The sequence below is a fragment of the Lepisma saccharinum genome, chromosome 13 (genome assembly GCF_977018435.1).
Source record: "Lepisma saccharinum chromosome 13, izLepSacc3.1, whole genome shotgun sequence".
In the NCBI taxonomy this organism is placed as follows: domain Eukaryota; kingdom Metazoa; phylum Arthropoda; class Insecta; order Zygentoma; family Lepismatidae; genus Lepisma; species Lepisma saccharinum.
Genome location: NC_139241.1, coordinates 85,445,604 through 85,470,628, shown reverse-complemented (window position 1 = coordinate 85,470,628; position 25,025 = coordinate 85,445,604). Strand labels below are relative to the sequence as shown.

Sequence of the window (25,025 nt, the reverse complement as noted above, 5' to 3'; positions counted from 1 at the left end):
TCTATCTTTCGTACTATGTATCTCTCTCTTTCCTATTCTCTTCCTCTGTCCTTTTTTTCTCGCTTTTTATCTCCCTTTCACTATTTCTCTTTCCTTCAATCTTTTGCTCTCTTTTTCAATATCCCACTTTCCCTCTCTCTGTCAAAACCATGGTTGTTAGAGGTCCAGGAATTTTAAATAAATTCAATTCCGGTCCAGGAGAGAAAATCAGGAAGCGTAAATGGGGTCTGGACCGTAAAGAACCTTTTTATCTTTAACGTATTTCAATTCGGTCCAGGAACCTTTTTTCCAGAATGAATTTCATTTCGGTCCAGGAAACCTTTTTCCGGAAGGATTTCAATTCGGTCCAGGAACCTTTTTTCCAGAATGAATTTCAATTCGGTCCAGGAACCTTGTTTTAAGGAACAATTATAATACGGTCCAGGAACAATTCGTAACTTGGACCGAATTGAAATTGTGCGAGAAAAAAGGTTCTGATCTTGCAGCGAAACCCAATAGAATTTCTGGCTTCCTGGACCTTGAACAACAACCTCTAACCACGACGCACTGACCTGTTATGGGGATTCCCAGCAGGACAGGAATCGCCTTGGCCCCTTGGACGAAGCCCCACGTGCGGGTGAAGTGGCGGGCCCTCACGCGCTCGAAGGTGTACATCTTGAGGGAATACAGGAACCCCCCGAGGAATATCCCGTAGATCCACACGAACAGCACGTATCCGTGGTAGCCCTGCACCGTGCTCAATGCCAGCATTGATACTCCTGGAAGAAACAATTAAACCTGTGATTCCATTGTTGAATAGCCTTCACTGGGAACATACTTATTCAAAATTTTGCCCTATCATTACTGCTTTTATAATGTAAGGGCCCCGTTTCGATATCGCGATTAGCCTATCTGTACATAAAGTGGACTTAAAACACAAACACAACAGCAACAGTCACTTACAATACCTTATTAATTGTAATATATTATACCATATCTTACAGAATAACATGTCTCCAATGTTTTGAATAGTTCTTAATTTCTGAATACACGCACACACATATAATATGTAATCAGTCTCAATCACTACTATTTAATATTTATTATAAAAGTGATTACAACATAATCAAACCAAGATGGCATCATATAGATGATCTCATAGTCGCCAGGTCCTCTGTAGTTTCTGTCACTAGATGTCCCTGTATTGAGCAGGACCGTAGCCAGGATTTTATTTCGAGGGGGCTCATTCCCTATCAGCAGCAGTCATCTAAAGTACAGGTCGCAAAAGGACTGGTCCTAAAAAGGACGGGTCCTAAAAAGGACGGGTCTCTAAAGGGCGGGTCGCAAAAGGACAATGCAATGAGGCCTGGTTGCAGAAAGGACAGGTTGCAACAAGGACAGGTTGCAAAAAGGACAGGTTGCAAAAAGGACAGGTTGCAAAAAGGACAGGTTGCAAAAGGGCAGGTTGCAAAAGGGCAGGTTGCAAAAGGGCAAGTTGCAAAAAGAACAGGTTGCAAAAAGGACAGGTTGCAAAAGGGCAGGTTGCAAAAGGGCAAGTTGCAAAAGGGCAGGTCGCAAAAAGGACAGGTTGTTGAAGGACAGGTCGGAAAAAGGACGGGTCACAAAAAGGACGGGTCACTTTTGTCTTTTCTGAACCCTGTCTTCGAGTGTCAATCTTCAGGTTTCGTAATAAATTTTCACATCCATCAGATGTCTTAATGCTTTGGCCTCCATTGAAACAACACTGTCATGTATGGGTGTGCAAGTGTTGAATAGGGGGAAATACATAATGTTTTAAAGCATCCCCAAGTGCAGAGGTCATTGGTCACTGGTCGTTAAATCAATCTAATCACCATTAATCCTCTTCGTCGCGAGATAGAAACTAAACCTTCACATAGCAATTATCCTATTGTAATATCCACCCAAGAAAACCAAAGCTAGAACGTAATGGTAGCACCGTCTTACCGACACCAACCATGGCTGCCTGGCAGAGATATTGCCGCGAGATGAGGCACTGGTCACTGGGCTTCACGACGACCAGACCGAAGCCCACGCAGCCCAGCGCGGTGGCGAAGCCCAGGAAGGTCTGCAGGAGGACCAACGCGCTATCCTCTAGGCCTTCCTTGTAGCCCTGCAGGACCTGCAGGAGAAAATACATATACTATTAGATTCATCTAATTCATTTTCACTTCGCAACCACGTTATCTAGCTAAGCTTCTGCCTGCGATGGAAACATGGAGTCTGATAGCATAACAAATATTAGCATCTTTCTTTTATTGATACATGGAAGATGTTGTTTAACGTAGAGAGTGAGAAATGAAAGAATAAAGCAGACAGATAAAGGGAAGCCAATATGATATTAAAAGGTTTAGTAATAAATTTTGCATTAATTACACAATCAAATGAACAAATTAATCATTTCATTATATTACCTATGAAGGATGAACACAGTTCAATTGTAACTGTAATTGATAATAATTAGTCTCAAAAAGTGATAATTTGATAAATATTTTCAAAACTTGAAAATTGAAATATGAATGCACTCATACAATAAATATAATTATGAAAAACAATGCTCCCATTAAGAGGTGCACAAACACACACACACACATCATACAGGGTGATTTTCTATACATAGCACGATTTGTTTTGTGTACAGAAAGTAGAAAATGCAGTATTTATGTTTGATATTGGTGTTTTCAGGAAGAAGAGTGTTGGGGAAAGTGGCGAGAACCATATTCGAAAGCATCGTTGCATTGTAGCGGCGACCACACATATCATTCGACAAAACAGGACGCCGCACAAGTTTAGATGAGCTGTGCAGAATAATCGTGCACCCATATGCAACCGTTGCTGAATGTCGTTTGTTTTTTATTTATTTCAGGTGAGGTGTTTTGAAGAAGCGTGTGATACAGCACGGAGCAGAAGGTCTTCATAGTGAAACGTTATTACAGTAGCGGCAATTCTATCGTACAGACTCAAAGAGACTACCGCAGTCAATTTAACATACGATATGGGCCATCCAAAAATACCGTGTTAAGATTAGTGCAGAAGTTCGAAGCGAGTGGCAGTGTTCCTGATGGAAGAAAAGTCAGACGTGCAACGTCCAACAATCAGGACTCCAGAGAGAATTGCAGAAGACCGGGAAGTGATGTTGCTAAGCCCAAAAAAAACTTTGCGAAAACTGTCACAATAGATGGCCATGTCCAGTGGCGCAACCACAGGGGGGGGCAGGAGGGGAAATGCCTCCCCAACCTTGAACTGAAATGAGTTCTAGAGGGGGGCAAACATATGACGGCTAAGTGTACCTGAAGGGGGCAATTACCGCCCACAACTTCACATTTTATTAAAATAAAAATACTTTTCGAAAAATTTTCTTGGTCGCTTCGCTGGCAACTCCTCCCTTTCTTACTCTTATCAAGTTCAGAACCGTAGCTAGAGGGCGGCGTGAGTCGGCCCTGGGCGCCGAACTATCTAAATGAAAATAAGCTGAAGATTTTTTTTTGTTTTATGTCCACTTTACACAGAAAGACTATGAAGGCAATGAAGGATTAGGTTAATGCTACCCCAATGAGGAAATGGGTTTATGCTACCCCAATGAGAAAATGGGTTTATGCTACCCCTATGAGAAAATGGGTTTATGCTACCCCTATGAGAAAATGGGTTTATGCTACCCCCAATGAGGGAATGTATTTATGCTACCCCAATGAGGGAATGTCTTTATGCTACCCTAATGAGAGAATGTCTTTATGCTACCCCAATGAGGGGATGTGTTGATGCTACCCCAATGACAGAATTTATTTATGCTACCCCAATGAAGAAATGGGTTTATGCTACCCGAATGAGGGAATGAGGGATTCATTATGCTACCCTAATGAAAAAATGAGTTTTAGCTACCTTCACAACAAAATGTGTTTATGTTGCCTTAAAAGAGGGTTGAGTTTATGCTACCCTAATGAAGGAATGCGTTTCAGGTACCTGCACAAAGGAATGTGTATATGATACATGAAGAAAAAGGTGAGTTTATGCTACCCCAATGAAGGATTGGGTGTATGCTACCCTAATAAAGGAATGCGTTTCAGGTACCTGCACAAAGGAATGTGTATATGATACATGAAGAAAAAGGTGAGTTTATGCTACCCCAATGAAGGATAGGGTGTATGCTACCCTAATAAAGGAATGCGTTTCAGGTACCTGCACAAAGGAATGTGTATATGATACATGAAGAAAAAGGTGAGTTTATGCTACCCCAATGAAGGATTGGGTGTATGCTACCCTAATAAAGGAATGCGTTTCAGGTACCTGCACAAAGGAATGTGTATATGATACATGAAGAAAAAGGTGAGTTTATGCTACCCCAATGAAGGATTGGGTGTATGCTACCCTAATAAAGGAATGCGTTTCAGGTACCTGCAGAAAGGAATATATTTATGTTAATTGAAAAAAAGGTTGAGTTTATGCTACCCGAATGAATGGATGGGTTTATGTTACCCCAAGGAAGGAATGGACTTTTTCTACCCTAATGGATGAATGCGTTTATGTTACCTGACAGATGGATTGGGTTTATGCTACCCAACTTAAGAACTGGATTTATGCTACCCAAGTGAAGTTTTGGCTTTATGCTACCCTAATGGAGGATTCACTTTTTGCTAACTGAAAAAAGTGTGTGTTTATGTTACGTGGCAGAAGGATTGGGTTTACACTACCCCTATGAAGGAATGAGTTTATGCTACGCTAATGAAGGATTGGGTTTATGATACCCTAACGAAGGATTGGGTTTACGCTACCCTAACGAAGGATTGGGTTTACGCTACCCTAATGAAGGATTGGGTTTACGCTACCCTAATGAAGGATTGGGTTTACGCTACCCTAATGAAGGATTGGGTTTACGCTACCCTAATGAAGGATTGGGTTTATGATACCCTAATGAAGGATTGGGTTAATGATACCCTAATGAAGGATTGGGTTTATGCTACCGTGATCAAGTATTGGGTTCTTGCTACACTGATGAACGAATGGGGTGTTGCAACACAGATGAACGATTGGATTCTTGCTACACTGTTGAAGGATTTGGTTTAAGCTACCCTAATGAAGGATTTGGTTTACGCTACCGTAATGAAGGATTTGGTTTACGCTACCGTAATGAAGGAATGGGTTTACGCTATCGTAATGAAGGAATGGGTTTACGCTATCGTAATGAAGGAATGGGTTTACGCTACCCTAATGAAGGAATGGGTTTACGCTACCCTAATGAAGGATTTGGTTTACGCTACCGTAATTAAGGAATGGGTTTACGCTACCCTAATGAAGGAATGGGTTTACGCTACCCTAATGAAGGAATGGGTTTACGCTACCCTAATGAAGGAATGGGTTTACGCTACCCTAATGAAGGAATGGGTTTACGCTACCCTAATGAAGGAATGGGTTTACGCTACCCTAATGAAGGAATGGGTTTACGCTACCCTAATGAAGGAATGGGTTTACGCTACCCTAATGAAGGAATGGGTTTACGCTACCCTAATGAAGGAATGGGTTTACGCTACCCTAATGAAGGATTGGGTTTACGCTACCCTAATGAAGGATTGGGTTTATGATACCCTAATGATGGATTGGGTTTATGATACCCTAATGAAGGATTCGGTTTATGATACCCTAATGAAGGATTGGGTTTATGATACCCTAATGAAGGATTGGATTTACGCTACCCTAATGAAGGATTGGGTTTACGATACCCTAATGAAGGATTGGATTTACGCTACCCTAATGAAGGATTGGATTTACGCTACCCTAATGAAGGATTGGGTTTACGCTACCCTAATGAAGGATTGGGTTTACGCTACCCTAATGAAGGATTGGATTTACGCTACCCTAATGAAGGATTGGGTTTATGCAACCCTAATGAAGGATTGGGTTTATGCAACCCTAATGAAGGATTGGGTTTATGCAACCCTAATGAAGGATTGGGTTTATGCAACCCTAATGAAGGATTGGGTTTATGATACCCTAATGAAGGATTGGGTTTACGCTACCCTAATGAAGGATTGGGTTTATGATACCCTAATGAAGGATTGGGTTTATGATACCCTAATGAAGGATTGGGTTTATGATACCCTAATGAAGGATTGGGTTTATGATACCCTAATGAAGGATTGGGTTTATGATACCCTAATGAAGGATTGGGTTTATGATACCCTAATGAAGGATTGGGTTTATGATACCCTAATGAAGGATTGGGTTTATGATACCCTAATGAAGGATTGGGTTTATGATACCCTAATGAAGGATTGGATTTACGCTACCCTAATGAAGGATTGGGTTTATGATACCCTAATGAAGGATTGGATTTACGCTACCCTAATGAAGGATTGGGTTTACGCTACCCTAATGAAGGATTGGGTTTACGCTACCCTAATGAAGGATTGGGTTTACGCTACCCTAATGAAGGATTGGATTTACGCTACCCTAATGAAGGATTGGGTTTATGCAACCCTAATGAAGGATTGGATTTACGCTACCCTAATGAAGGATTGGGTTTATGCTACCCAACTTAAGAACTGGATTTATGCTACCCAAGTGAAGTTTTGGCTTTATGCTACCCTAATGGAGGATTCACTTTTTGCTAACTGAAAAAAGTGTGTGTTTATGTTACGTGGCAGAAGGATTGGGTTTACACTACCCCTATGAAGGAATGAGTTTATGCTACGCTAATGAAGGATTGGGTTTATGATACCCTAACGAAGGATTGGGTTTACGCTACCCTAACGAAGGATTGGGTTTACGCTACCCTAATGAAGGATTGGGTTTACGCTACCCTAATGAAGGATTGGGTTTACGCTACCCTAATGAAGGATTGGGTTTACGCTACCCTAATGAAGGATTGGGTTTATGATACCCTAATGAAGGATTGGGTTTATGATACCCTAATGAAGGATTGGGTTTATGATACCCTAATGAAGGATTGGGTTTATGATACCCTAATGAAGGATTTGGTTTATGCTACCCTAATGAAGGATTTGGTTTATGCTACCCTAATGAAGGATTGGGTTTATGCTACCCTAATGAAGGATTGGGTTTATGCTACCCTAATGAAGGATTGGGTTTATGCTACCCTAATGAAGGATTGGGTTTATGATACCCTAATGAAGGATTGGGTTTATGATACCCTAATGAAGGATTGGGTTTATACTACCCTAATGAAGGATTGGGTTCTTGCTACACTGATGAACGAATGGGGTGTTGCAACACAGATGAACGATTGGGTTCTTGCTACACTGTTGAAGGATTTGGTTTCTGCTACCCTAATGAAGGATTTGGTTTCTGCTATCCTAATGAAGGATTTGTTTTCGCTACCCTAATAAAGGAATGGGTTTATTGTTTTCTAATTGGTCATTTGCTTTATGTAATGAGTGTAGAAACTAAGTAAGTGACGGTGTAGCAACTGAATACATATGACCTTGAAGAGAACTGACACTTACCAGGTAAAATATCGGCGTGTAGAGTCCAACAGCCGAGGTGGCGGACGACACGAGGAGGATCTGCACCGTCCGTATCCTGAGGGGGGAGAAGTCGAAGAACGGAGGCTTCTCCACCGTCACGTGGCCCTTCTTCTCCTTCACCTTCTTCTTCTGGTTCTTCAGGTGGAGGATCGCCCTACGCTGCGGGTGGTAGAGCGACGCCGAGCGGTAGAAGATCCCAAGGAAGAAGGACAGGAACACGACGCCTGTGACTGCCTGCAGCCCCAGACGCCACCCGATGTTCCTGGAAGGAAGAAAATGGCGCACGCTTTATACAATGAGTTACATAACTAGATTTTGATTTAAGTCGCTTTTCTGCCACTCTGGAGATGAGAGCAAACGCACATGCAGATGGAATAAGAACAAAAATTATTGAATACTTCAATTTGCTTCATCAAAATAAGAAGCAATAACGCTAGTCATTATCCAAATAACCAATTTTAAGCAACTAATAATAATTACTATTCGACACAGAGGATTCTAATGATTTTGAGTCCAGATGTCAAAGCAGACCGCCCCTAGGAATTTAAACTGTTCATTTCCAGTTACAAAAAATCAGAAAGCTTGATATTTTCATTGTTAATAACAGAAATAAGTTTCACTTAGTTGGTATTCGAACACAAAAACGAAATACAAATGCGTTAAATCGAAAGAAAATGAGTAAAATGCAGGAACCAGTTTACATTCTACTGTTCACACCAAATAATAAATTGTTTCACAGTTTTCAAATTTTCAAAAGTTAAAAGTTTTGTATGAGAGGTCACATCACATAAAACATGCGACTAACAGTTCTGCCTAACATTTAAAGATTTTTCTTTGGAGAGGTGTGTAAAAGTTAATAATAAAATAGAATAACTATAAAATTCAGAAGTGGTGGCGATTGGGTTCCAAAACCGGGGGCAAAGACAGTATATTTCACTTTGTGGATAAGGTTTGCATAGTGTGGGGGCAAAAGTGACCCACCTCGCCCCCCTAATCGCAGTCACTGCAATTCAGTAAACTAACAGTATGTAATGTAAAAATAATGAAAACAGTTGTGCTCAATATACACTCACGTGGTGGATCGAGTAGAAAACTCGACCAAATAAATAATAATAAGCAAATGTTGTTCCAAATTTATTATTATTTTTATTTGTTTATAATTATTATTTTACAATAAAATACACCGTTACAGATTCTACTTTTAAAAGTAGCTAGTTACAGTTAGAATTCCTCCAAAAAAGTAACTTACTTCTACCTGCGTTACTAGTACATAGTTACTTCCAAACATTGATGTACATTAGGGTAGATATTTAACAGACCAGTGCTTACCCCACAGCCTCCTTGTAGAAGACAGAGAAAAGCGTGATTCCGATTCCTCCCCCGGCCTGGACTACAATCTCCACGAACTCCCTTCGCCGCTTGAAGTATTGCGCCAGCATTAGTCCCGACGTCTCCCTCACGAGGCATACCCCTACGCCGAGCACCATGCCGTAGCTGCAACAAGATAGAAAACTCTAGATTAGATGAAGTGGTGTAATGGCTGAAGCAAACTGAATGTGAAGTCTTGCCTAACTATTTCATGGCGGCGGCGACGATATAGAAATATTTTAGAGCTGACGAAAAGCAGTCTCGGCTGAGGGAAATTGACTAACTATTTCCCGGGAAATAAGCACGTGATCTGATTACGCAGCTGCAGAAATAGTTGGGCAACACTTTGTATTGATTTGCTTCAACAAAGGACGATCGTTTTCAGTCTCTCTCTCCGCTATACGACTTCTATACTGGTTTATGAATAAGAGCGTATGAATACATTTAAAGAATAAATATATAATAGAGATAAATTATAATTGCAGAGTATGTATTGAAGTAAAGAAAATATATAGAAAAATATTAATGTAGTGATTATGCTAATAAGATCTGTTGTATATTGTTATACAGTATAGAGTTTAAACTGGTATTTATATTTCCTAATCCACTCTATTTAAACAAAAAATAGAATATTCTAGAGCTCCCACGAAATCGCAGTTCTAGAATGCAATCTTTCGAAAGATAATTAATTCAACGCAAATTAAAGCATAAGTGGGAAATTTGTGGGACTTAATTAGTGAAAATAACTTCTTTTTGGTCTTCTAGAGCAGTACTTAGTCCATAGCGTGGTCTCTGGAATAGGGTTTACTTTTAAACCCTCTTGAATGTAAAATTAACTAGACATACATAATCTAAGGGGCCCCGGGTTCGATCCCCGGTGGAGGTACATTACGCAGCGGTTCGGATCCCGATTAGCCCTTCTGTGCATAAAGAACTTAAAACAAACTTTGACATAATTTCCTTTCGAATTTATTAAAGATAACACAAATTACAAAACCTGCGTTTAGGCCTTAAATAATTAACAATTTCATAAATTTTGCAACAACTGATTAACTTTCGTCATAGGTGGTTGACTTGCCAGACGGTGTGGAGATTACAAAGTTACACTTTTCTTCTTGGTCATGTAACCGGGTTTGTTCAATATTCTGGACGAACCCACCTATATATATATTCTACCTTAATGCTTGACGAATGAATTTACTGTGAAGAAGATTTTAAAGCTTAAAAAGAACGAGACAACATGTAGCTATGTAGTAAATGAGAATGAAATTTATCTACAGATAAACTACGGAAGAAAAAGTAGGAATTAAGAAGGCAAAGAAACGACTGACCTGAGGAAGACTTGATGTATTTGTTGAGCGAAGGATGTGAAGAGGAAGGCCAGCGCCATCACGAGGCCTCCGAAGACGGCAGTGAGGCGAGTTGACTTCCGTCGACAGAACGCCACCACGAGCGGAGCGGCGAGTAGGGAAACTGCGAAACACAGGACCCCGATCCACGCTGAAAAGAGACGAGGAACTTTTTTTAAAAAAAAAAGCGATTCTGGCACCTTCCGCACAAAATTTCAGCGAATCACTCCCAAAATTAAAACTTTCCAAGGATAATTCAGTGTAAGTTAGAGCAAGACAGTCAAGCTATCCTATTATGCTTCCAAATATGAAATGCCTACATGTGGTGACGTCATAATTGTGTTCCTTCAATGGTCCCGGACGGATCCACTTCTTTAAATTAAACCTTGAGTTCTACCACGAAGATTTTGAATGATGGAGAAATTTGAGAAACTGGGTTTAGTTTGTTTTGCTTTCTTGACTTCGTTTCTGCCGAAATATGTGCAGAATTAATGCAAGATGTAAAAAGGCGACGTCAAATAACCGATATAGGAATAAACTTTCCACGATGAAGCTACGTTGTTGCGGAAAAGTAGACTGTTCCGTGCCATTATCATTTCATGAGTATTGTGTTAACCTATATCCCCACAAAATCCTATCCACACTACTTTGTGTTTCAGGAACACTTTAAACCGAGAGTATCATAGCTAAACTTTATAAAATACATTTGATTCGGCTGATGTACGGGAGATAATGGTGTACTTCCATCCGCTGCTTATCATATTATTATCTACTAAATATATCTTACATATTTGAATATTTTATTATACTGTAATTATCATAGTTCGCCCTAACACAATAAACTAGTAATTTGAACTCAGGAAAGGAACAATATGACGTCTTTTCCATATTAATACAGTAGCAAAACCAAAGCAAGCGTGGTTGAATCAACGACTTGTCATTTAGCAGGTTCTCCGCGGTGACGTCATGCGCAAAGGAAATGACAAATTGCGCATAAGAAATAGGCTCCTCTGGTAACGCCTCGATGGTCGAACGGGCTGAGTGACTGACTCACGATCTTTCCGTCGACGGTTCCGGATTCGAGTCGTTGCTTGCCTCACCATTCCACCACGCGGGTCGACGAAGTCATGAAAGTGATCTGTGTTGTAGGCACTTACAGTTAAACATGTATAAAACAATTAAATGAAAAACAATTCGGATACTTAAGGATTCACCGGTAATCTATCGTGGACTTACTTATTTTATTCATATAATACGCCGAGGAATACACACGTCTAAATCTCTTCGTGAGCCTGTCTTTGCATTTGCCAAAAGTGACAGGTTGTCAGTTCGTATCCGCTCACTCATGACAAGCAACGGCACCTTGACTGGTTGCATTGTTGGCGAAGAAATGACCTGCCAGCGCTCCAATACCCGGACGCCACCGGTGGACATTTTGCGAGTCAAAAAGGCATCTGCAGACGATGACTTTATTAGGAAGCCCGTACCCGCGTCCCGCAGAGTGACGGGCAGTATTCATTAACCCGAACCCGTTGCGGGTCGAAGCGTGATCGCCCCCTCCATCAGTCAGGGCCACGTGACCTGAGCAACAATCGAGCGAGCCGGGATGTAATTTGTCAAAGATGTTGGGTCTTAAACGAGGGAAGGGCTAATAGCTAATCATACAACGGTGGGCTTTTAAGGAAATCCCTCTCCCCCTGCAGAAATATCTTCGCAAGCAAACAATGCTTCCTGGCAACTGGCCATTAATCTTTCTGTCTTTCGCTCGCATGATACTGCTTGTAGGAGCTTTGGTTGTTGGTGGGAGACGACTTGAAGCCATTGGGCTGGATTGTGCTAAGATTTTGCTTCGTCTTCACGAACTTGTTTTTTAAAAGGCATCGAGGTTCGCTTACACTACTGAAAAACTTGCTTTTGTTGCAAAATTATCCTAGTTTCAGTTGCTTAATTGAAAGCTACATGAGTATGAGTTGCATAATTGAAAAACTACCTGTTTCTTCACTGAAAAACTACTTGCTTGTTCACTGAAAAACTACTTGCTTCTTCAGGACGTCCGCAGGATTTTTTCCAGGAAGGGGCAAGGAAGGTACATGTTTTCCAGAGGGGGCACAAGGCACATTTTCCCCAATAATAGTGTTGTTCCCTCAAAAAACATTGCTTAAATTTGAATTTATCATATTCATGCAATAATTAACACACATTATTGTGGCTGGAATGAAATTATATGTGAAAAATATATAATTTTTGGTTCACTTTTATTTTCCAAGGGGTTACGCCCCCCTTGCCCCCCCCTTCCGGACGCCCATGTTCTTCACTGAAAAAACTTCTTGCTTCTTCACTGAAAAACTATCTGAGTAACAGTTTCAACTACTTCATGAAAAACTATCTGAATTTCAGTTCCTCAATTGGAAAACCGTAAGAATTTCAGTTAGTACAGTAAGGAAACCGAATCCCAGTATTGCTATGAAAAACTACATCAAGTTTTTACTTTAATTGACAATTAACTTCATTGCATAATTGGCTGCATTTAAATAAATAATTTGGATAACGTTTCTTTATTGAACTAGTGCTTTCAACTTCGAAGGCTGCGTTTCAGTTAAAGGTTTGGAAATTTGTAAATTCAATTATATTTTTCCGTCCTGTTGTTAGTTTAGGTTTGCCAGCTCCCTATTTTGCATTTATATGTGTCTATTTTTCGAGCGGGAAGTCTAGGACAAAGAAGAAGGGGGGATGCCATTAATCCCTCATAGGTTCACCACTGTTGACTTAAACTCCAATCAGCGATTAAGCTAAAAAGACAGAAAAGGAATGTAAATTAATCCAAAGTTCACAGACTCAAGTCTCATGAATATGTTAACAGATTAGACACAGCCTTCAGTACGTACGAGAAGAACTTGAAGATTTTGCTGAATCTTTTCTGGATTACCTTTTTGTTTGGTTGTGTAGTAGCAAGTGCAATTCACCCGTTCCGGTTGTTTGTACTCAGGTAAAAGCGAACACAATTTGCTTCCAGTTATAAACAAACGAAGGCGACATTGATTACCCATTAGAGCTAGCCTGCAAGCGATTCTCTGCCGCACGGCGCGATTTGCGAGGCCAATAAAAAGAAGCTACGCTGTGTTCCAAGCACTCTTCCAGAAGTAGTTTTCAAGCCGGCGCAGAGATGGCGCAGCGATAGCCTTGCGTTGTTCTTGCTGTTTATCGCAGAACTTGAAATCTAAATCTACCTTTCCAGTATGCTTCTAGAGAAGATTAAACCCAGCTACTTTGTAAGAATTTCATTGAATATGTTCTTTAGAGATTCACTAATATCTTTTAGCATAATAGCACGCATACTACGATACATATGAAAGTATTGGCTAGATCAAGATAATTGTGTTGGGTGAGGCTGAATAAATTATCGTAAATGTGCCGGCCCATTTGTCTCGTAGTCATACATAACGGTAACGTATTGACAAGTTTTTCCATTTAAGTTTCAGGCTCAAATACATTACTGTAAGGTCAGTGATATTAGCTCGCTACTTGTCCAAAAATGTAACTATCATTAGTGTTATGTTAGTGCTGGTCTGTGCCGTAAAGAGTTTGTTAGGGATCCTAAATTTCCAAAGATAGGGCCATTCCAAAATGGGGCAAGCTAAGTTAACGTACATTGGTCGAGCCCCCTCTTGACACTACTTGCGCAGAGGACTTGTTTTCGTTCGCTTGCTCCAGGGATTTCCGGGACAGAGGGCAGCTAGTCAATTTTCGAGAAAACTCATCAAACTTTGCTCATCGTTTTAGTGCTGGTTTCTGCCGTCAACATTTTCGTTAGAGCCGGTCTACTTTTGGAACATTATATAACACAATAACAAAGAACATAATAAACAAATTTGTTTAACCCACTGGGTGAGAGCTAACTTCATGTTTTTCTAATTGTACAGGAAAGTCCTCGTACTTTAACCATAGTTAGAGCTACGTTAATTGCTGTCTACACATTGGCAAGCTTAGAGCGAGTAACGTCTCCCCGGGAGAAAAGAGGGAGACGTTACAACAACATTAAAAATGCTCACTTAGCCCGAATATAGTATTTTGTGGTTCTGGATAATATTCCCGCTCTCTTGTGCCTTTCCATCCACTTATTTCTCGCCCCGTCACTGACAGATACAAAATAAATCGGTGTACTTTACTATCTAAAATTTCTCTGGTGGAAATTGGAAACACTGATGTTGGCGGACATAAGCATCTGCCTAAAACTAACCTTACTTGATGTAAAGGATCTTTATTCTTTACGACTTAAACGACCACAACATATGAGAAAGGCAAAGGGGGTGAGAATGGGAAAAGTGAAAGAGAATACTGAAGAAAGCAGAGAAAGAAGGAATAAAATTGTCAGAAAACGAGAGAGGAAGTAGAGGGGAGAGAAAGAGATGGAATAAAAGGGGAATGGAATAAGACAAAAGAAGAGAAATGTTAAAGAGGGGAATAAATACAAAGGGAATAAAATAAGATAAGAATGAGAGAAGAGAAGGATTAAAAATTAGTGAGAGAGATAATTAGAAAGAGAATAAGAGAGAAGAGAAGAGAGAGATGAATAAAAAGGGAACAGAATGAAATTAAGAAAGGGTGAGAATGGGGAAAAATGAGGTAAAAAGATGAAAATGAGTGAAAACGGCAAGGAGTGAGAAAAAGGGTATTGGAATGGGGGTAAAAGAGAAGTAAACAAGAAAGGGCTGAGAGAGGAAATGACGTGAGAATTGCAGACGATGAGAACATGGCCGTAAATGGGAGATAGTCGACAGGTGGGATCAGTGGCAGTGATTGGGTGGGAGTGGGGCAAGGACAGTAGGTGGGAAAAGCGGGAGGGTAGCAACTGCCCGCCACTGGGGTGGGAATGTGAAGAATGAGGATGAGAGAGAATAAAAGAGGCGAGCTTAGAGGAGAAAGAAAACAGTAAAGGGTTGTAATGGGAGAGAGAGAGAGATAGAATGTGTACCCATATGGATGTAACATTCTGTTCCGTGGCCCACAAGAGCAGCCAGCCGTTACAGAAACAAATGCCTCCATTAGTTTCCCCCACGAGAACACACGCTCCGCACAAAGACGTCATTTTTCGAGGGTTGTAAATTCGCGTTGACGCCATTATTAATGGCGGAGCGACAGGTGGTCGTGTAATCGGATGAAAACGCTCTGACAGATCACTCTCGCACTCTGAAGAATTCGCCTCCGTAAATAGAGAAGCTATCCTCGCAGCGTCGGCCCCCTCAACCCCCCCGAGCCGTGCGCATTAAATTATGTCTTCAGTAGCTGCCGGATGGGTACCCGCGGAGCGTCATCACTCATCGCAGAATGAGCGATGAGAGGCGAACAAAAAGCTCTTTGTTGTTAGATTGTTTACTGTTTGTTCTCGCTAAACCACTACGATTGTATACTTTCTGAAGTCAGTCTCGCACTGGACGTACTATCGGATTAAAAATTGTGGATACTCGAGTTTGGACGCCAATTAAAAATTAACCATTAGACCTTCATTCAAACGAGCTACATCAAAATGTAGCTTATTCAATTCGGTACTATTATAAATAGTATAAGGGAAACACCTATAAATCAAATATTTCGCACTTTTTTACATTGCTAACGTACTATTTTGGAATGCAGAACATTTCCTAAGGTGAAATAATGCATTTCTAACTAAGATAATGTCTATTTCTTACATTTACGAGTACTTACTGTTACTTGTTATTTCGATTCTGTAACACATTATGGCGGGCAATAGCGTACTGGTTCAGGGCGCGTTGTGCGAGTGTTTTGGCGATTTATGCAGTGTTGCAATCTCGTTCACCGGAAAATGCGTACTTTCGTGTCCGGATTTGAAATTATGCTAATACGTCGCAAACCATTGACGTTAGCCCCAAAAACCATTCACGTGAGCCCCAAAAACCATCCACGTTAGCCCCAAAAACCATTTTCCGTAAGGTTAGGTTAGGTTAAGTTAGGTTAGACAAGCTTAGTTAAAAAAAAAAAAAAATACTCGACACGTCATGTTCTAGTGAAAACGCGGCGAGGCTGGAACACTGACCATGGGGTTGCATCATCTTAACACACGGAACATTGTGCTCTCGTGCAGAAAGCAAATGGGGGCAGCAGAAACAGCGTGTCGGACAGAGATTTTCGCAGAAAACGACATGTTTTCGCATTAAAATGTATCAAAACTAGATTCACGAACTTCCACAACGCTACAGAAAATGATTTCCGTAAGTACTTTCTCCTGTAAATTTGAAGAAATCCGTTTCCCTTATACTATAATGTTACCTTCAACTCTGCGTTCATTTATGGTAACCAATTTTTTTTTTCGAGTATGCCTTTGATATTTTATCGTCTTGAGAACAAAAAAGTGACGGTTTTAAATGTTTGGAAACTGTGGGCCGTCACCAGTGATGTGCCGTATACTATAAGTTTACGTCTACATGCGTTACCTACGCGTAATCTACACGAAGATTACATTGGCTCATAGTTTACTAGTCTACCGTAGACAATCCAAACAACAGGGAAGAAGGAAATCCCAGTGGTCTTTGAAAGAGAAATGTCTTTTTCTTCAAACATGTCGACAATCTGGGCTTATAACCAACTTAAGACCATCCGACGTAATCAAAGTTATCGAAAAAGGGGAAAAGACACTACCGGAAGAAAAACAAATGACAGCTATAATGAAAACTGACATTTTTTACACTGACAAAATGGAAGGCTAAAATAGTTTTTTGTCTTATTACTGCATAGGAAAGTGCATGCGTCTTTAAAGCAGATTTTTACACTTGTGAAATTTCCACGTGTGAAATGGTGGAAATAGAAGTAAAACAAATCTAGTCATTCTACGGACATCGCCTTTTTTGGGTAAGTCGCGACAAGTTTATTTTGCAGTTCAATTAATACGTAGTGAATTGGTTGAACGTAAATAAAAACACTTCTGGACAGTGGAATACTTCATGCTTTCTATGCCCACCTGCTGATGCTCCTCGCTGCTTCTAGAACGATGCGCGTGCCTTGCACGGAGAACGCCGAGCGCCATGTTGTCTACGTTGATTACGTAGATTACATAGTTTACATAGTCTACATTGTCTATACGTAGAATGTAGACAATCGTTGTTTACGCGTAGACGCACATCACTGGTCGTCACTGCTAGCGATATCGCCATGTTCAAAACACATCCTTACTTCGTTTGATAAAAATCTGTATAAAATCTGTTCCGCAAATTGAATTGACAATGATAATGGGTTTTACAAGCAGCTGCAAAGATCTTCAAAACAACACTAAGAACGAATTTGTAAAACTACCTAATAATTAGAAGAAGTTGCTTCACGAAATTGATAAAAACCTTTTTTTGGCCGATTTCAAATTGATATACCACTTTACGGACACACTTAGGGCTTGAGCCAGGCAAGTTGACGGTACCACTCGGGGAGACGGATTCTAATATGATTTTTTGGTAAGGTTGGGATGCCTAGAGATGGAAAATGTGTGATTGCATGTCATAACTCTTTGCCTTCTGTGCGTTATCACTCCACTTTTCAAGATAACCTTGATGTAAATGGAAAGTTGTAATAATTTTTAATATTTTGAGTTTTATTATTCGAAATGACAATTACAGTAATTTTGATCTAAATTAATAATAATGATGATAATAATTAAGATTATAATAATAACGCTAATTAGAATATGTTAATATTTTAATTATTTAATTAACAAGTTGGATGGTATTTAATACCATCACTGGAGTCAATTGGCTATTTGCACATCATTAATGCCGATATCTCTGAATTAACCACTGAAGTTGTGAGAATGACAGTAGCAGTCCAAGGACAGTGAAAGAGTTTATTGAGGAACGTGAGCAAGTGGTACAATGCCTCTAAAGTGCGATATACCTGAATCAATGGCGTGGAGAGCCATAGGAAGGATGGAAGCTGGACAGACAGCGAGAGGTATCTGTAGCTCTTTAAGTGTCTCAAAATGCCATTTCTCGCCTATAGATTCGGTTCCAAACAACGAGAAATGTGCGACGAAGGCAAGGTCAAGGCCGTCGGCGATCAACAACAGCAAGAGACAACAGGTACCTCTTGTTAACAACCGATTGGAACAGACGACAGAATGCAACGAAACTATAGTTGTATATACAACATGCCATTCTCACAGCAATAGGGCGCAAATGTCATCTCAAACATCACCGTACAGCTTTCAATCCGTAGGAAACTTGGCTGAGGAACATCGCAATTGGAGCCACAACGAATGGGGTTCAGCGGTGTTCTCCGATGAGTTGCGATTCAGCCCCTAGTCTTACAATAGATGTGCCTAATCTGAAGGGAATGTGGAACACGCTATAACTCTGTTTTTGTTCAAGAAACATTCTAAAATGGAGGTGATGTACTGATGGTGTGGGTTAAAATAAAAATTGTGGGACGTACGGACCTCCACGTCATCCAAAATTGCAGTTTGACGGCCCTTAGATATGGAGATGAGAACCTCAGACCTCTTGCCATGCCGTGTGCAGATGAAATAGGTGATCGTTTCCTTTTCATCGGCGATAATGCTCGTCCTCACAGAGTTCTGTTAGTGCACAAAGTGCCAGGGGACGAGGGAATAGTGAGTGTGGAGTGGCCACCGTGATTACTGGACTTAAATCCCATAGAGAATGTCTGGGATGCACTTGGCAGACGCATTCTTGGTATGATGACACCTCCCTCAACTCTTCCAGAGCCGAAATTGTCCAAAGTGAAGAGTGGCGAGGAATCGTCCAAGCTCTCATCGATCACCTCATCGAGTCCATGCCACACAGATGTGACACGGTGTTGGCCGTTCGAGATAACCCACCATACTAGGGGTGAATTACTGCTGTTACTATGTCCGTTTCTGAGCTGTTCTATTGGTACACCATATTGCTCCACAGTGACGCACATGTGAAAATTGGTTCGAGCGACTGTAGGGTCTTTCTGTTACCAATACTAATCCATACTCTGTTGTATCTGTTCTCTGAATGTTCTTTCAGTTGGATAAACTTCGGCTGTACATGGTTTTCGTCTAGTTCTTTCTCTTCCTCTCTTGATCCAAGAAGTAGGCGGTGGATAGTTATGGCAGGTCAATTATCAGACAAGAAGACACTATTTGAACGAATTATTGTGACAGCACAGAATCGGAAACTTCAAATGGGCTTTCTCTTAGAACCATTATCATGGGCTTCAGAGACATACTTGCAGAGAAATGTTATTCCTCTGAGGAAATATCTGGAAATTCAGTCATGGCGATTGATGGTATGGCTCTTATTCAGAGAGTAATAGAAGAGGAGTCAAACTTTGGTGAGGTCTGTCTGCCTTGTCCATTGCTTTCCAGAAGGAAATACTAGTCCAACAATCGATGTCTGTTCGATACGTACAATGAGACATCCATAAAGAACACCGAAAGGACAATCACATGGGAAGAACTCTGGAATTAGTCACAGAGCATCTCATCTTCCCAGATTGTCAGAAAGTGAAGGAAATTTCTAAGTCACGTAATGAATAAAACAACTCTAATTGCATTTCTTGTTAACGAATGTAGGAAACCAAAGCACTTTGTAAATCTTTTGAATAACACACTTCGCGAACTGTGGACATAAATGATGGAACATGACATCTGAAGGGAGCCCCAAAGTGCTCAATCTCAACAGTAAACATGAAGAAGAGATGGTAATTTGTTGGTGAATACTGCCACTGCTAATGAGGGTTATGAATCGGTAATGGACGGCTCAGATGACACGGATGTGTGGATTGTGTATTTGATTCCATGAAAGAATCATGGTTAAATTATTTCTGAAATATAGTATTAAAATATCCATGTGAGTTCTTGACATTAAGAAAATAGCTTCAATTCTTATCATATCTCGACAAACATTTTAAATAAGTCTTCATATGGATTTTGAAGGAAAAGGAAAAGTAAGTGCATCCTTCCTGCCAACAGACAAACACAGGAAATATTTTCGCACCCTCTGAAATCAATGGGATCTCATTAAAATAGTAATGGGCAAACTGTAGTTGTCGTGCTTAATGTATACTCCAAAATCTTCCGTACATTGTGTGAATGACATGACATGTCGTCTATTCTGTGTAAAGATGGGTGAGATAGACATTTATAAACTTGCAAGAAACATGCTTAACGTGCGATTATCAATCCGCTATAAGCAAGAGATGTCTTCTGAATGATCCACATACACGTAGGCCAAGTGGGGGGGGGGGGGGGGAAACGCGATGCAGCAGAGGAGCTGGTAACTGATTGGATGGAATGGCAGCCAGCATCTTAAACTCTGTTAGATCTACTAGCTTGCAGCTCCATTAGAAACTGTCTCCCCGATGGTGCACTGGTAGCATCACCGCCTTGTAATGAAGGGGTCTCAGCTTCGATACTCGGTTGAGGCACATAGTGGCTCGGACCAATTAGGCTTACTGTGCATAAAGTGGACTTGAAACACCAAATCAATCAACCAACCAATCCACTAGAAACTACAAACTGCCAACGTGTGTCTTCTGTCTAAATAACATCAGGTGCACTGACAAATGCAGACTACCCACATGTGAAAATCAATGAGTGGGGACACCTATTCAGATGATGATGATGATGAATGTAAATAATAAAATCTTGTTTATGTTAAATTATAACATACATGCATATTTAAGATTTAGCCACTATTATTATTGAAAATAGTAAGTGAAACTTATGTATTTAATCTATGTCAGTATATAAGCAATATAATAAAGTTTTATTATTATAATAATAAGAATTATATTAATATTATTACACTTAATAGTTATAATTATTATAAAATAACATTGAATTTAGTAAGTCTGATGAAATTAAATTTATTTATTGAAATATTGTGATCAATTGATATGCTTTTTATAAAAATTATGAAAACCATTATTTTTCGGCTATGGTTACTAATTCAATAATATTATATAAAAGGCAAAGCGTTATGAGATACTATCACACATTTTCCAGTTCCAGGCATCCAAACCTTGCAAAAATCATATGAGAACACATCCCCCCCCGAGTGGTACCGATCTCCTAAATATGAGGTCCTGGCTCAAGGACTAACTCGTATAAAGTTGTATTATTCGTGTATTACAATAGGCATCTTATAATGAATCTCTGCTCCTTATGATTTTGAAATGTATTCTCCAATACGAAACTAGTCAAATAAATTACACAAAATTCACAACAATATTCAATATTCAAAACACATTGGCATCTATTTGGTCATAAAATACTTATTGTGAGATTTACTTCGAAAGCCATGAAGCAATATTTACATTTCGTAATTTACATATTACAACACTGACAGATTTATTTCCTTCAGTGCTACACACACAACAGTTTATACGTTACAGCTAACACATGTGGTTGTTCAGTTCAAAGTATTATTCGTGTGCTGCTGTGAAAATAAAATATCAGTATCACAGTAGGGAATTTAGACATGTGCATTATATATATAAAAGATAATAATTAGTGGACTCTTCATTAAATCAACGCAAGGTTCCCCTCAGTCAATTATATAGTTGTGTTGGTCGAATATAAAAATAAGCTGCCTTGAAGTAAACAGACGAACATTTCAGAATTATTAGTTAACTCACAAAGTTAACGCTGTTGTAAACTGAAAGATTAATTCTGACATCAAGTTGACCCTAGTTTAAACTTAAACTTTCATCCGAAACTCGAATGCAAGTTCAAGGAACAGTGAACCTGAAGTTAGCTTTGACCAAAAGTTTTATTCATTTACTGATCATCTGTGGGAGTTTAATGTAACAGTGTTACCTAACTCTACCGCAAAGGAGCTTGGGAAAATTTCTACCGGCTGTTAACAATTGGGGAACGCCTTGGCAAAGCAATATCAATTTTCGTGCATAATAGAGGATGTTAAGCAATTAAGGAACGACCAGTTCTTCATTAACTAGGACTTTTTATCCTCTTTAATATTAAAGCACCCGCAATTAAAGCGTTAAGTCCCGAACGACGGGAAATGCAGTTAGCGTAATATGGTAGTCATTCCTAAAGGGTGCCCAACAATGGAAGGATAAACGAAGGTTCATAATTTAATAATTACGCTGCTTCTTAGCCAATTGAAGTCTTGGGAGACGGTTTCCGATTGCGACCAATTAGGGGCCTTGTAATAGTAATTAAGAGGTTAATTGCACAGGTTTTTCTAATTTGGTTTCTTCCTGTGGCGGCTTTTTCAATGTTTATTAATTAGATGGTAAAAAGTTCGCCATTTTCCTTGCGCAATATTATTTCTGCATTAGTTTTAGTTTTTTATGAATTTCTAGTCGCTTTACATATCTGTTTTACCTCTCAAGATTAATCGTTAAGATGAGGATGATTGCGGACAAACACAATGCCTTAGCCAGGGTTCGAATTCGGGGCCCATGGCTCGGTTACGCAAGCCACTCCCTTATGAAGGCCTGTTTCTTGTATGTGGAGAAGGATGTAGTAACAATAGCAAGAGATTGATAAAAAATTACTTTGTAAATGTATTACCCTACATTCAGCTGGGTTCAGGGAAGTAGTGCGTACAATTGTTTCTGTGTGAATCACATCAAGTTTATATTTATTGCTTCAAATAAGTTCAGGTATGTTCGTTGTAGAGGAATGTGTCCACCTAAGGCAGCAAAACTCTTTTTGGTCTCTCTGCAAATATGATTTAGTCATTGTAGCCAGGTCCGAATTTATATGGGTAGAGGTCCAGGGCTAGCAAGATGGTGATCCGTACACAATTTCAGTTATAACTGTCAGCCCAATTACGTCATATGGTTAGTTATATTTTAATATTCTTACCGGATTTCAAATAGTATCCCATTTTTCAAAATTTGGCCCCTTCCGAAGAAATTTCCCCGCTTGCAGATGGAGACCCGAAGCTCTAGGCTCCCCAAGCCCCAATTAAATACTGGACTCCCCTACATTGTACATGAACTTTCTTCTAATTAAGAGATGTAAAATGTGTTGTTGAAGACAGCGCGCGCACTTGAGACAAAAATGATGATAACAAATGCTTCAAGGAAACAAGAAAAAAAATCTCCGTTGACGGTCGAAAACTGTCAATTTCCGCTGCCATCCAACTATCTACAAAAATCACCACGACCGTTTTAAAAGCACTAACGGCTATTACATAGTTAACCGTTATTAATGTAATTTTTATTGTTCAATTTTTAATAATCATTACCTATCTTTATGCATTGTAAAATATTGAAATTTAAACAAGAAACTTAACGCCTGTTAAACATGTTAACGGTAGAATACTTCTAACATTCTATTCTCGCCTAGGACACAGAATTTTTTAGCTAGGGCTCTGGTTGGGTTGTAATTCTGTTGTTACACCTTCAATTTCTATATTTCTGGTTTTGAAGTGAATCTAAAATGGGTGTTTGTAATTTTCAGATGCATAACTGCATAACTATAAAACTGGGCTTATATAGCAGTCGTTATAAAACAATAACCCACACGGTACTTTGCAGTGAACTCTGTTCCAACTCGTGTTAATCTTGGCTTCACAGTACCCTAAACCACAGCGAGGTTTCCATTTACGGAAATCCCTTGGCATACCATTGGCCAATCTATGGCGGTTTATGTGCAATTTGGGGATCAAGAATTCACATGTGGTCCAAGCAATTAAGCATGTGCAATGTGTGCTGTTACACGTAGTTATACACGAGTAGTGCTATTGGGGCGTTTCAAAGTAGTACTTAGTAGGTATGGTCTTTTTTTACCAATCGAATATCACTTTTTGACATACTTTGACAATTTTTTGTCGATGTTTTAGCGTTTAGCGATGTTTTAGTACAAATTTTCACCATACTCATTTTTTCCCCACTCGTACTTGGTAGGTATATCATGATGTTACGTGATACAACTTAACCTATCCTTTTTTTTACGATTATTTAATTTTTTTATGATCCTAAGTGATATAACTTAACCTATCATTTTTTTATTTAGGTACTGTTTGAACGTTATTATTTGAGGATCATATTTTGTAGGTATCCTCTTTTTTTATCAATCGAATATCACTTTTTGACATATTTTGACAATTTTTTGTCGATGTTATAGCGTTTAGCGATGTTTTAGTACAAATTTTCACCGCACTTATTTTTTCCATTTATACTTGGTAGGTATATCACGATCTTACGTGATACAACTTAACCTATCTTTTTTTTACGATCCTAAGTGATATAACTTAACCTATCGTGGAACTCGCAAACACCCACTCTACAAAAATTCTACTATATGATCTTTCACTGGCTAAGCTAACCTACAAATAGGAATTGGTAGCACTGACTTATAAACCCACTGGGTCTTCTTGGCATGTTTTTTCATGATGTGTTGCCAGGCTATTGGGCATCTTGGCGTATACAATGTATATATTTTTGAGGGGGAGGGGTTATAGCTTTTTATGCTGTACGAATACTAAAAACTTGACAGTGACAACCAACAGAGTAGGTAAACCTACATGCAGAAACTGGCAACACTAGTTTCTGACAGTGAATTTGAAATAAAATATTAAACAAAATACATGAGTAAGCACTGTGATTACAAATAATACCAGTGTTATGCCCCCAACTCCAACTGGGCAACTGGGGGGAAATAATTGTACAACAATTTTGTACCTAATTGTACAATACTTGTACCTAATTGAGAGAGCCTTCTCGTAACTTACTTCATGCACAATTTATATGATTTTACAACTGTGAAAAGAAAGCATATGTGTTCTGTATGCACATATTCATTCTTATTTTTCGAAGTTGAATGGAAGCACGTGTTTTTTACGCTCTCGTAATACTGACCTTGCCCCCA

At 39.6% G+C, this 25,025-nt stretch overlaps 1 protein-coding gene across 3 annotated transcripts in view; it reads right to left on the bottom strand.

Annotated features, from left to right (window-relative positions):
* Positions 1–25,025, bottom strand: part of LOC145997487 (monocarboxylate transporter 2-like) — a 356,030-nt gene that overhangs the window by 10,090 nt on the left and 320,915 nt on the right. For all 3 annotated transcript variants that reach the window (XM_083134590.1, XM_083134591.1, XM_083134592.1), the window contains 5 exons: positions 10,175–10,343; positions 8,805–8,969; positions 7,455–7,737; positions 1,945–2,119; positions 552–758 (listed from right to left, as the gene is read on the bottom strand). In XM_083134590.1, coding sequence (XP_082990716.1) covers positions 552–758; positions 1,945–2,119; positions 7,455–7,737; positions 8,805–8,969; positions 10,175–10,343 — 999 coding nt within the window. The remainder of the gene's footprint in view (positions 1–551; positions 759–1,944; positions 2,120–7,454; positions 7,738–8,804; positions 8,970–10,174; positions 10,344–25,025) is intronic.